The sequence below is a fragment of the Terrapene carolina genome, unplaced genomic scaffold (genome assembly GCF_002925995.2).
Source record: "Terrapene carolina triunguis isolate 2854851 unplaced genomic scaffold, T_m_triunguis-2.0 Scaffold662, whole genome shotgun sequence".
NCBI classification, from domain to species: Eukaryota; Metazoa; Chordata; order Testudines; family Emydidae; genus Terrapene; species Terrapene triunguis.
The window spans coordinates 638,013-650,971 of record NW_020665013.1 but is presented as its reverse complement, the minus strand read 5'-3'; the positions used below and the strand labels follow the sequence as shown (position 1 = coordinate 650,971).

General features: G+C 44.5%; 1 protein-coding gene across 2 annotated transcripts in view; it reads right to left on the bottom strand.

Moving 5' to 3' along the window:
• Positions 1-12,959, bottom strand: part of TIMM44 (translocase of inner mitochondrial membrane 44) — a 70,328-nt gene that overhangs the window by 15,817 nt on the left and 41,552 nt on the right. For both annotated transcript variants that reach the window (XM_026659699.1, XM_026659701.2), the window contains 4 exons: positions 11,436-11,528; positions 10,940-11,064; positions 9,049-9,099; positions 6,954-7,043 (listed from right to left, as the gene is read on the bottom strand). In XM_026659699.1, coding sequence (XP_026515484.1) covers positions 6,954-7,043; positions 9,049-9,099; positions 10,940-11,064; positions 11,436-11,528 — 359 coding nt within the window. The remainder of the gene's footprint in view (positions 1-6,953; positions 7,044-9,048; positions 9,100-10,939; positions 11,065-11,435; positions 11,529-12,959) is intronic.

The window sequence follows — 12,959 nt, the reverse complement described above, 5'->3', positions numbered from 1 at the left end:
TCTACACTACGACTTTAATTCGGATTTAGCTGCGTTAATCCGAATTAACCCTTCACCCGTCCACACTACAGAGCCAGTTAATTCGAATTAAAGGGCGCTTTAAATCGATTTCTGTACTCCACCTCGACGAACGGAGTAGCGTCAAAATCAATTTTGTTAATTCGAATTAGGGTTAGTGTGGCCGCACACCACCGAATCAATGTGATTAAAATAAATGAGGTAGTGTGGCCGCACACCACCGAATTAATGTGCTTAGTGTGGCCGCGCACAATCGAATTTATACAACCTGTTTCCCAAATTCGAATTATCTAAATTCGGATTAATCCTGTAGTGTAGACATACCCTTAGAGAACATGCTCGTTTAAAGTTGTAGAATGCTCCCTTCTAACGTCGTTTGGCAGCCGCCTGCTTTGTCCACTGCTTGCAGGAAGAGCAGCCCGCTGGAGCGAGCTGGTGGGGGCTTGGAATCAGGGTGGACTGGCAGCCTCCCTATCAGCTCCCCGCTCCCCTTAGTTCCCTGTGCTGCAGCTGCCCAGCAGGCTAGCAATTGCCGGCATTGAGCTGTCCCTCCCCCACTGCCATGTACTGCTCCTGCCCTCTGCCTTGGAGATGCTCCCAGAGACTCCTGCTTGCTGTACGGGGAGAGGGGGGAAGTGGGGGCTAATGTCAGGGTGTCCCCTTCCCTCCAGCTCCTGCACCCCGCTTATGCCATTTCCATAGGGCAAGGGGTACACATGACAGGGTTCAGGATGGTGGGAGCTTCCAGGCAGCAGCTGCAATCTCAGCAAGCTGATCTAATTAACAAGGCAGTGTACTTAAGACTGGGGTCAGCTACTTAAAGGGGAAATGTGCATCTCTCGCTCTCAGACACATGGTGTGTGTCTCTGTCTGCTATGCTCTCTCCCCTCCCTCCATGCCTTGTAGAGTGAGGTTACATTAACAGTTAACCCTTGAGGACTCAGCCAAATGCTAGTTCATCATTTAGCAGTAAGGCATTCCCTGCGAAATATCCCACCCTCTGACTTCACCACCTCAACCCAGCTTCACAATCATCATCGCTGTGTAATTAAATTGTTTGTTTAAAACTTATACTGCGTGTGTGTGCACACACACACACACTTACTTTCTTTTGTCTGGTGAAAAAAATTTCCCTGGAACCTAACCCCCTCATTTACATTAAATTTTATGGGGAAATTGGATTCGCTTAACATTGTTTTGCTTAAAATCTCATTTTTCGGGAACATAACTACAACGTTAAGTGAGGAGTTACTGTACACTAATCAAGTCACTTCTCAATCTTCTTTTTGGTACGCTAAACAAATTGAGGTCTAAGTTTTCCCAGTAAGGTATGTTCGCCAGTCCTCAAATCATTTATGGTTTTTTCCTGTACCCTCTCCAATTTTTAACATCCTTTTACAAACATGGACACTAAAACTGGACGCAGTATTCCAGCGTTGTTCTCATAATGCCGTATACATAGATAAGAAATGGTTACTGACTGTAATTGTGGTCCTTTGAGATCTGATGCAGGCGTGTATTCCACTTGGGTGTGTGCACACCCAGTGTACAGGAGCTGGACAATATTGCCTAGTACTACCCATAGGGTGGTGGCGCTTGCCCCTCATGGCTGTAGCCCCTCTCCTGACTATATGAAGCAGCACCACCCCAACATCCCTCAGTTTCTTCGCACCCAATGTCAGGAGTACAGACTCCAATGCAGAGTGGACAGAGGGTGGGTTATGGAACACACGTCTGCATCACATCTCGAAGAACCAGTCACAGTAAGTAACCATTTCTTCCTCTTCGAGGAGATGCAGCTGACTCACAAGCAGTACCTGCAGGGACCCGGAGTCTACTTCAGTGGTTTTCAAACTTTTTGTATCAGTGACCCTTTTCACACAGTAAGCCTCCGAGTGTGACCCCCCCTTATACATTAAAAATAGGAGGAGGGTAATTTGATGGTGGCTGGGAGCTGTCAGCCCCACGGAGGTGATAGTTCATGACCACCATGTAACCACCTTGCGACCCCGAGGGGTCATGACTCCCAGTTAGAGAACCCCATGTCTAACTTAACCAAGGACTGCAGGACTGCTCCTCCAAAGTTCGCATCTGCTCTGGATGCCACGGTAATTGCATAATGGTTGGTAAACATATGTGCAGATGACCAAGTGGCAGCCCTGCAAATATCCAGTACTGAAAGGTCATTTAAAATACCTTTGAGGGAGCATAGCTTGTGCTATTTCATATGCAGTCTTGATACAGGAAGTTATCTACCAGGAGATCATCTGCGAAGAGACTGCTTGTCCCTTCATCCGGTCTGCAAACGACACGAACAGACGAGGCTAATCACAAAAGGGTTTAGTTCTGTCCAGGCAAAAGACAGACAGCACCTGACATCCAGCAAATGAAGATGCTGCTCCTCCAGGGCTGAATGCGGCTTAGGATAGAACACAGGTAGATACACTGCCTGGTTCAGATGAAACTGTAACACCACTTTAGATAAAAGCTTCAGGAGCAACCTCAAGGTCACCTTGTCTTTAGAGAATCGCGTATAAGGAGGCTCTGCCATCTAAACCAGCAACTCTCATACATTCCTTGCAGATGTTAGGGCCACCAGGAATGCAGGTTTTGACACAGAAGAGGAAAAGATAATGATGCAAAAGACTCAAACCGAGGTTCCATCAGAGCCATTAAGACTGTACTGAGGTCCAACAAAGGAACTTGTTCTTTCACTGGCAGGTGGCGATGAAGGATTCCGTTCAAGAACCTTGTTGTCATGGATTTGAAAATATCAGTCTCCCCTGAATGGGCAGATGAAATGCCAAAATTGCAGTCAGGTGGCCTCTCAATGAACTGAGTGCAAGAGCTGAAGTCTGAAGATGCAACAAGTACTCCAAGATGTCCTGCCTCCCTGTCAACCTCGGATGAACCCTGTCAGCAGACGACCACACCAAAAAACGTTTTCATTTGGCCAAACAGGCCAATCTAGTAGAGTGTTTCCTACTATTAAGTAACACCTGTTGAAAAGCCTCAGAGTATTTTTCCTCCTCCTCATTTAACCATGGAGCAGCCATGCAGTGAGATGTAGAGAGCTGAGTGCAGGATACAAGATCTGACTGTGGTGCTGGGTCAGTCGGTGGGAATGAAGTGGGAGAGACATGGGATGCTGAATCGATAATGCCAAGTCAGAAAACCAACGCTGCCTCGGCCACGCTGGAGCAATGAGGATGACCTTGGCATGGTCCAATTTGAGTTTGATGATTACCTGCGGGATGATTGGAATCAGAGGGAAAGCATACAAGATTGCTGATTCCCAACTCAGATTGGGCATTGGCCAGAGAGCCCGGACTAAAGCCCCGCTGAAAGCAAAAGAGAGACATTTCTTCTTGTCTCTCGTAGCGAACAGATTTATCATAGGAATGCTCCAAATTGTAAAGATGGACTGAAGGACACTGGACTTCAGAGACCACTTGTGAGTCAAGGAGAAATTGCTACTGAGGTGATCTGTGAATTGATTCCAGGCTGCAGGTAAGTGATCAGCCACAGTAGTAATGTTCTCGCTGATGCAAAACTGCCAAGTCGGATTGTTACCTGACACAGCACTTTCAAGTGTGTTCCTCCTTGTCTGTTCACATAATACGTCACATAATAATGTGATCCACTGATTCGATATCAAAAGGCAACATGCGTTGTAAATGGCTCAAAGCTCCAGAATGTTGATATATCTCTTCTGACCATAGACCCTGGACTCTCAGTGACCACAAATGCACTCCCCATCCTAGCGAGGAGGAGTCGGTGACAATGGTCCTGGTGAGCGGTGACCGAGCAAAGGGAATGCCCTGGCATACAGTGATGGACAGTCCAGAGCAATGTAAGGAGTCCAGGGACCAGTGGAGCGCGCAGGATCAATCTGTCCACGGAGTGCTGGGTTGGACGAGAAATTGTCCTCAGCCACATTTGGAGAGGCAAAGATGGAACCTGGCAAATTAGGCCACCTGCATGCAAGCAGCCATGTGATCCAACAGCCTCAGGCACATTCAAGCTGCAGGCTCAGAGTGCAGCTCCACACAGAGGACGAACTGCCTGAAAACAGTCTGAAGGCAGAAGCGCTCTCAAACTCTGGTCAACGTATCTCAGCCAATTGCAAGGATGTCTTGGCCACCAAACAGGCCTCGACTATCAATGCTCAAAATTCCTCCCTGGAGGTTTCAGGTAACTGGTCTACAAATTTAGACATAGCTGTCAAATTAATAACCTTGTACTTGGACAGCAATGCCTGCTGGTCCACAATACACATTTGCAGGGAAGAGGAAGTATAAATTTTCCAATCCATTAAATCCACCCTCTTGGACTCCCTGGCCTTGGATGCAGACTTACACCTGCCCTGCTGGGCCCTATCATTCCCGGCAGTCACAACCAGGGAATCAGGGATTGGGAGAGAATAGAAACCTTCAAAACCCTGCACACATACAAAATAGCGTTTCTCTGAACACTTTGCATCAGACAGCATTGAAGCCAGAGTACTCCAAAGAACCTTTGCAAGCTCTAGGAGCGCATCGTTAATACAGAGGCCTACCCTCCCTGGGGCAGATGGCTAGAGGATATCCAGTAGTTTGTGAGTATTCTTGTGCAGGAACTCTGACTGTACCAGGGAGCAGTTTGGAGGACCTCCTCCATCCTGTGTGTCAGCAATAGCACAGTGTCAGTCCATACTACTTTTAGACGAAGAGTAAGAATCTCCATAAGACCGGGAGAGGTCCTGATTGGCCTTATGAGACCTCTTCCACCAGCGCACTTGAGGAGTCAAACAACTTCTCCCCCTCTTCAGAGAGATGCCAGCCCTGGAATGCAGACTGCATCAGTCACTGAGCGAGAGGGCGACCTCCAATCCGATGCGGGCCGTGGAGCCGAACTAGGCCTCACGGCTGCTCGAGGAGATGCTGATTCAGACCGAAGGCCTCTAGCCACCTGAGTCCTTTTAGTGAATAATTTACAAACTGAACACCGCTCCTTGGTGTGACCCTCACCCAAATAGAGCAAGCACATTGTTTGGGGGATCATTAATGGGGATCACCTCCTTTCTCTCTCCGCCCCCGAAGATAGTCAGTGTCTGAACCCTGGTGAGGGCATCACCCAGAGCAACTAAGTAGGGTACTAACTATACAACTACATCCAGAGAAAAATCTCAGTAACAGAAAAGGAATTGTGGGAATTGTGTAGTGAAAACCAGAGCTCTGATTCCAGCCACTGGTGGTGAGAAGGAAGTGACGGGTGTTTTATTTTAGTATGGTATACTAGTATTTTTTAAATCAGAATATTGTGCGTACAAATCCTTTAAAAAGTAAGTATATTACATCTACACAGCTATCAAAAAAACTTGTGAAACCCGATTTCATTCTCTGATGAGATTATAAGACCTATTTTCCATAAAACCATGTTGACTAGGATGAATTATATTGCTATCCTTTAATTCTTGATTCACTGAATCCCGTATCAGCTTCTCTATTTTGTCTGGGATTGATGTCAGGCTAACCAGCCTAAGGTTACTTGAGTCATCCTGCTTGTCCTTTTGAATACTGTCACAGCATTAGCACTCTTCCAGTCTTCTGGAAGTTCCCCAGCATCCCAAGATTTATTAAAAATTAACATCAGCGGGCAACAGATCTCCTCAGTCAACTCTTTTAGGACTCTTGGTGCTGGCTATCTGGGCCTGACGGAGAGGTCAATCCATAAATATATTTAACCACTGATTCCATATCTGATACTGCATCTAGTAAGAAAACGGCTTCACTCACAACCATAAACCTCCCTCCCCAACAAAAGTCTCTGGGAATTACAGTAATTTCTCTCAGGCAGGTTTTCCTGTACTGCATGAATCTGATCCACTGAAATGTTCACCAAGAATGATCATTCACAATGAGCACCAACATAGCCATCTGCACACATGCACTGGGTCAGTGATATTTGCCTTTATCTTTAGTCTTTCTAAATTGCCGGGGTATAGATTTACACCAAGGTGCCTTTGCAGGAATGGAACAAGGACTCCTGCAGTCTGTAACCAGGTTTTGATCACAATAGGAAAATATTCTTGCAATTCTGTCTCACTGGGCCACTGGCTAAGCAGAAAAATGGCAAGCGTCAGAACAGAGCTCCCTCTGGGATGTTTCACACAGTGGAACTGCTAACAGAGCAGGATACTGCTGCTAAGAAGCAAACTCAATGATCCTCTCCCACAGCCTCTGTTGGTTGCTGTATTTCTCCATGGTTCTGCATCTTGATGTTAGCAAGATTAGTGGCAAATCCTAGAGCAGCTGTGGAAGGGGTGAGTCACACCACCATGTGTGAAATACTTGCTGAAGAGAAGCAGAAAACCCCCTCTACACACACCCAGGGAATCACAAATACCCATGCATCATAAAGCTATATTTTAGCTGTAAATAAAGCTGCAGCAATTTTACCGCATACAGCATTTTCTGAGAGAAATGGAAACCCCAAGGACAATAAGACAGCAGTGGTGTAAAACCTAGCATAATCCAGCAGCCTTAAACCATCCCCAAATCCAACAGAATTGTAAAAAAGGGAGCATGAGGAATGGAGTCTCTTCTAGGCAATTTAATAAACTGTAAAGCAATGGTACCAGGCCACATTCTGAGGTCTTTCACATGCAAACTACTAATGAAGTTCATGAGAGGTACAGTGGTGTGGTACTGATTCTCTTCCCATCCTTTTTGTCTGTTACGTCAATTTAGATCATAAACTCTTCAGGTAGGAACGGTCTCTTGCTATGTGTATGTACAGCACCTAGCACAGTGGAGCACTGATTTCAGCTGGAGCCTCTACATACTGCCATAATACCAATATTAATAGGAATTTGCCCATGTGAGAAGGCAAGTCTGAGCCAGAGCTCAGGATTTGACCCACCTCCGAGGAGGAACAGAAAATGGGAAACTTACATCAATGTTGTTAACGTCAATAATTCTGGAGTGGAAGAGATGACCCATTGCTTTGGCTTGTTGGATTGGATAAGCAAGCTGACTGTAAGTCTAAATAAAGCAATATAAACTTTGGTTACATGTTTGAACTTTTCATCTCCTAGGAAATCCGTGACAAAGGAAAGGAAGAGGGAGGATTCCTTACAGTGAACATTTCAAAAGAAACCAACCAAAATGAACAATCTTGGTTCTTTGAAAATATGCTGATTACCATATTCATGCAAATATCAGGTGGTTTCATTAAATGCTCTGGGAGGTGGGGGGGTCCTCAATCCAGCCCTGTCTGGGACTCCCTCTGTCATGCAGCTGGACATAACAGTAAGCATATAATTAATGACATAGAACATATGCATTGAGAGCACCTGCTAGCCAAAGTATTTACAGTTCTGATCTGACAGCAAACATGGAAACAGTCTGGGAAGCAAGTGAACTTTCTAGCCATTTCCCCAGTACACAGAACTTGGAGATTAGCCCAGTTTTTCCTGGCTCCTTTTTAGACGCACATGCTTCATTATTATTTATGCATCAAAAACTGTTGTCCTGGATGCTGAATTGCTATTTGCTTCCAGCAATATACTAGGTGTAGGTCAAACAGAAAGGAAGGCACAGTCTGTACCTTGAAAAGCTTCTAATCTTCACCACAAATCCTAAAAGTGCAAATATCCTGCAGAAGCTTAGTGGTAAGGAGGTTAGACTAACAGGAGTCAAAGCAGAGGGTTCTGAAGGGAGATGAGACAGGGAAACCTTACTGAACCAAGAACTGCACCCTGAGAGCTAGTGGGTGCTATTTAGTTATTCTCAAACCTGATTTGAACATTGGCCAGTTGTTTATTAGAGTTTTTATACACACAGAAGTCTGCACTAAATTTATTATACTCAACTTTCACGAAGGATGAATCATTAGCATAACAAATAAGGCAGAGTCAGAAAAGTTTTAGAGGGGGTAATTTGTTCTCTTCCTGTTATACTTCATGAGAGTTTGAGACCATCCCTGGGAATGGCTATTTCCCTTGTTCTCTATAAATTAGCACATGGTGCTGATTTGCTACAAATAGCGATTTGCACAATTGCATTTGAGACCTCCTCCACCGATGTCCTAGATTCTCCCATCAATGGGACACTATTCATTTCCTCAGCTGGTTTTGCAGCTGACTCTCAACTTGGCTAGTTTTATTTTTAAGTTTAAAATAAAACACGTAGGAAACTCTTGCCTCTCTGTATTTCAGGCATAAGTCTGCTGCCTCCTCTACAAACTTTTCAAGAGGGCTGTCCTACAGAGTAAACTAAAGTACTTAAAATCAGTGCTGAAATGCTTGCAGAAGGCTTTAAACATCCCACTCTGTTATACCAAGGTACTGATTGTTTGTGTCTTTATTCAGAATAAAACTACCAAGAGACTGAAGCCCTATGAAAAGGATCTGCCCAGTTCAAAATGCAGAAGATTCCCTGCACAAGCTTATCTGGTTTATGTGAATTTCCAGCCCTCTTGTGGTGGAAATTGATGCAACTTTAAAACATTAAAAATGTTGAGCAATTACATTTCCTTTTTAACAAAAAGGATACAATTTTCTGTGCATTGTCAACAGCCCAATTATTCTGGAGCAGGACAGGCAGCAGAAACAGACAGCATTTAAAGTACAAGAATAAATGAATCTCCAGACAAAGGTTGCTTCCACAAACTTAAAAAAATGTGATGATGGACCTATTGCTGAAGTTACAGATCAGATACAGTTTACATACATTTGTGTTTAGAGAAGTGGACTCAATGCTGAAATTCTATCATAGTAGACAGCTGGGAAAACATCTATTTACTATTTTATAGCACACAAGATCAAGGTAGATGTTTCTCAGAAGACCAAATGAAGGGGACAAACATGAGGGAGGGGCTGGGGAAAGGAAGGACAAGGCACACAGCAGTATCATAATGGGGATGGTGACTGTTTGGCCCAGGTTAGGGCGGCCATGCTGAACCTAATCTTGGGACATTTCAGGCCCAAAATTAACACCAGAGGGGAATCCCAGCCTTTAGAGACTCATTATTAATATTTATACTTACTGCTTCATAGCACCAATCTTTGAGGACATCCAGGTCTCCAGATGACATAGCCTAAAAAGGAAGTAATAAATAAGCAATACAAACAAGGGAACTTTTAAAACATCTGTCAAACTATCAGCTCTTGAAAAGTGACCTTTAAATTCTATATTATGCCATGACACCTTTCTCCTAACCTGCCTCACCATGGAGTGAGATGAAATTTCAGACATTAAGGTGATGAGCAGTACAGAAGTACCTATAAATACTGCTTGAGATAATCACAGATCTTAGGCTTAAGTAGGTAACATGCACCAAACTGTTAATACCTTCCAGCAATTTTCAAGTTTGGGGAGATGTATTTTAGCAGGAACACAGAAGCAGGTGCAAACAGCAGGAACAAATGGTCAATTTTCAACATGGCAAAAGGTCAACAGTGACACATTCAGTTAAACTGAAAGGCAATAATACATTTCCAAATAATGAAAGGATTTTTAAAAAAAATATTGCATAATTAACTTGTGGCACCTACTCCTATAAGATATTATTGAAACCAAGAAATTAGCTGGATTCAAGAGAGAACTGGACATAGATAGATAGATAACATCCAGAGTTCCATTAGGCAGGATAACTTTCAATGCAATAGATATAATAAACCTTCAAGCTTCAAGTCATAAGTGAACTTACTGCCTAGGGTTAAAAAGACCCTTCCCCATGGGCAGTCTATTCTATAAGTGTCCATCTAAGGGTTTCTGCACCTTCCTTGAAGCATTTAGCATCGGCCACTATTAGAAGCAGGATAAAAGACGGTCCAATCCTGTGTCACAATTCCTATATTCCTTAGTTTTAGGCTCTGTCTACACTACAGATACAGCTATGTGTTTAACCAGTTTGAGAGACACTCAACTGATCAGTTATTACACACAGATGTGACCACACAACATCTGCTTTCAAAATATATCACCACCTCACTGTGGATGTCCTGCTTACCCATAAACATCAAATCCTTTTTTGAATCATCCTAAGCAACTGGCTCGATGAACTCTTATGGTCGCGAGCTCCAGACAAACTGTGAAATGTGTTAAGGAGTATTTCCTTTTATCAGTTTTAACTACACCTCTTGCACTATAATTGCACATCTCCCTGTTCTTACATCATAAGAAATAAAGAATAGCATTCTTATTTAGTCTAATATCCATGGGTTTATATACCATTCTCATTTTCCTTCTCTAAACTAAACAATCCCAATCTTTTCAACTTCTCCTTACAAAGTCCATTCAAGCCAGTAATTCATTTTGCCACCCCGCTTGTCAACACTATATATTGTCTGTCGTACTACCCAGAACGAGGTAATATCTTTTATTGGATAAACTTCTGTTGGTGAAAGACAAGTTTTAGAGCTCACACAGAGCTCTTCTTCAGGTCTGGTCCAGTTCAGATCCAGACTTGCAGAAGAGCTCTGTGTAAGATCGAAAGCTTGTTTCGTTCACCAACAGAAGTTGGTCCAGTAAAAGTTATTATTTCACCCACCTTGTCTCTAATAACCTGGGACCAACACAGCTACAACAACACTGCATACAATACTACCCATTCATCTAACTATGTTAGGTCTCTCTGGAGCTCTTAGCGTTCGTCACTCAGAGAGTGAGGCAGTTTATTTTCCAGTCTGGTCAGGGCCTAAAACCTGCTAGACTGGGTGGGGTGGTTCTCCTGACCTGAGATTCATCACTCCTTACACTAAGTCATTTCTTCCAGTTAGTTAAGCTGGGCTGGAACCCTGAGTTTGAGAGGCAAAAAGCCAGTCACCCAGCACTGACTTTTATCTTTAGCAAAATCAAACAGTCTGAGTTGGAAGCCTTCTGTGAGACTTTAAGGACAGAAATAAGTGCATCATGTCCCTGCCCCTCTAACTCACCTCCAGAACATTGGGGATTATGTCGTTCTTACATTGCTTTAGAAACTGATCCTTGTCAAAAGCTGGGTCCACTTTGAGAATCTCTGTCAAAACCTCTGACATTTCTGTCTTCGAGAACAGCCCACCTGACAAGGCAATTCAATTTAATGAGCTTTTGTTGGCACAAGTGTTGCCAAAAGGTAAGGGGGAGACACAGCCTTCACATATCTATCACATAAGTCAGTTCTGCCAGGACAGAGCTAAACATTGTGTTTGGGGTTTTAATTTTATCCCCATTTGTCATTACTGCCCACTCCTGAGCCAGTGGCTGGTTGCTACAACATTCCACAAGACACATGATATGTATATGCAAAATATCAGGAAGCCCCGAATTCCTTCCCAAAGGCTAGTAATACACGGAGGGCAGCAGCACTAATACTCCCATTGTTAATCCTCAGTCTCAGCTATGTGCCATGTAACCCTCGAGAGACTCTTCTCAAGAAAGATGAAATGCTACCTATTAAACCGGTGACTTTGTCTGTAACAGCTCTGGATGCCCGAATGAAGGCGTTATCACTTTCATCATACTTCATCTTCATTTCAAAGAACCCTGAAAGAAGAGGGGAGATCAGCATCATTGCCTTGCCATTTTACTCTTGTGCATCTTAAATTGGAATTAGCATGTTCAAGTGCAAGACTGAACAGGTCTGACTGAGGGGTTTGGACTTTACCTATGAAGTCCTTTCCGGACGTATGCTTTAATATATTTCAATACTTCAGTGACAAGAGTTTTTTCTGTCATTGCTTTCCCACAATTAGGGATAAATTATCTTAACCATTAATCTTTTTCCATAACTTTTACAGATTGGTTTCTCCTCTGCATGAGCGTCAGAGCCCAAAGATCATACAGCTGTCATTCTTCTGGCCTAGGAGAACTAAAGTATCTCCCAACTCAGCAAATAGTGCTCCTGAATCATCCCAGCAGGTTACAGCATTGGTGCAAGGCCTTCCATCCCCCCCCCACAGCACACCACTTGCACCCAGAAAGCCAGTGTCCAGGAACATAATCCAAAACCACGTCAGTGGCAGTGCAGGATACTAACATTAGGCCAATATCTTTCAGCAGGTTCCTGATCCAAGAGAAAACCTTGCTGATTTAGGTCTGGGAAAGTACAGTAGAACCTCAGAGTTACAAACACCAGAGTTACGAACTGACCAGTCAACCACACACCTCATTTGGAACTGGAAATGCACAATCAGGCAACAGCAGAGACCAAAAGAGAAAGAGGAAAAAATAAAAAAGCAAACAGTACAGTGCTGTGTTAAATGTAAACTACTAAAAAAGAAAAGGAAAGCAGCAGTTTTTTTCTGCACAGTAAGTTTCAAAGCTGTATTAAGACAATGTGCAGTTGTAAACTTTTGAAAGAACCACCATAATGTTTTGTTCAGAGTTACGAATAACCTCCATTCCCGAGGTGTTCATAACTCTGAGGTTCTACTGTAGTGCAAGGAGAACAAGGTTCTAAGCAGCAATGCACTCCCAAACCTCCAGGACAAAGATAAGGCCTAAGACAGAAATAAATCTCCTGGGATGAAGGGGCAATAGCAGGGGTTGGCAACCTATGGCACGCGAGCCGATTCTGAGTGGCACACTGCCTGCCCGATGAGAGGAGGGGCCGGAAAGTGCCACGCTAGGGGAAGAAGGGAAGCTTGGCAGCAGCTGGGCCCTGCTGCAGCCAAGCTCCCCCCCTCCCCCGTTTCTTCCCACAACGTGGTGCATTCCGGCCCCTCCTCCTCCCCCTCCCTCTCCCTGCCGGCGACGGCCCTTGCCCTTGCGAGGGGGAGCGGAGCAGAACAGAGCCGAGTGGCAGCGTGCTCGCTGCTCCGCAGAGGAGGCAGAGAGAGGTAGAGACGGGCCTTGGGGAAGGGAGTGGAACAGGGCATATCCCTCCCAGCCCCCTGCCGTGAGCCGCTCAGGGCAGGGGGCTGGGAGCACCCCCACGAGCCAAGCACCCCAGCCTTCTGCCCTGCACCCCCCCAC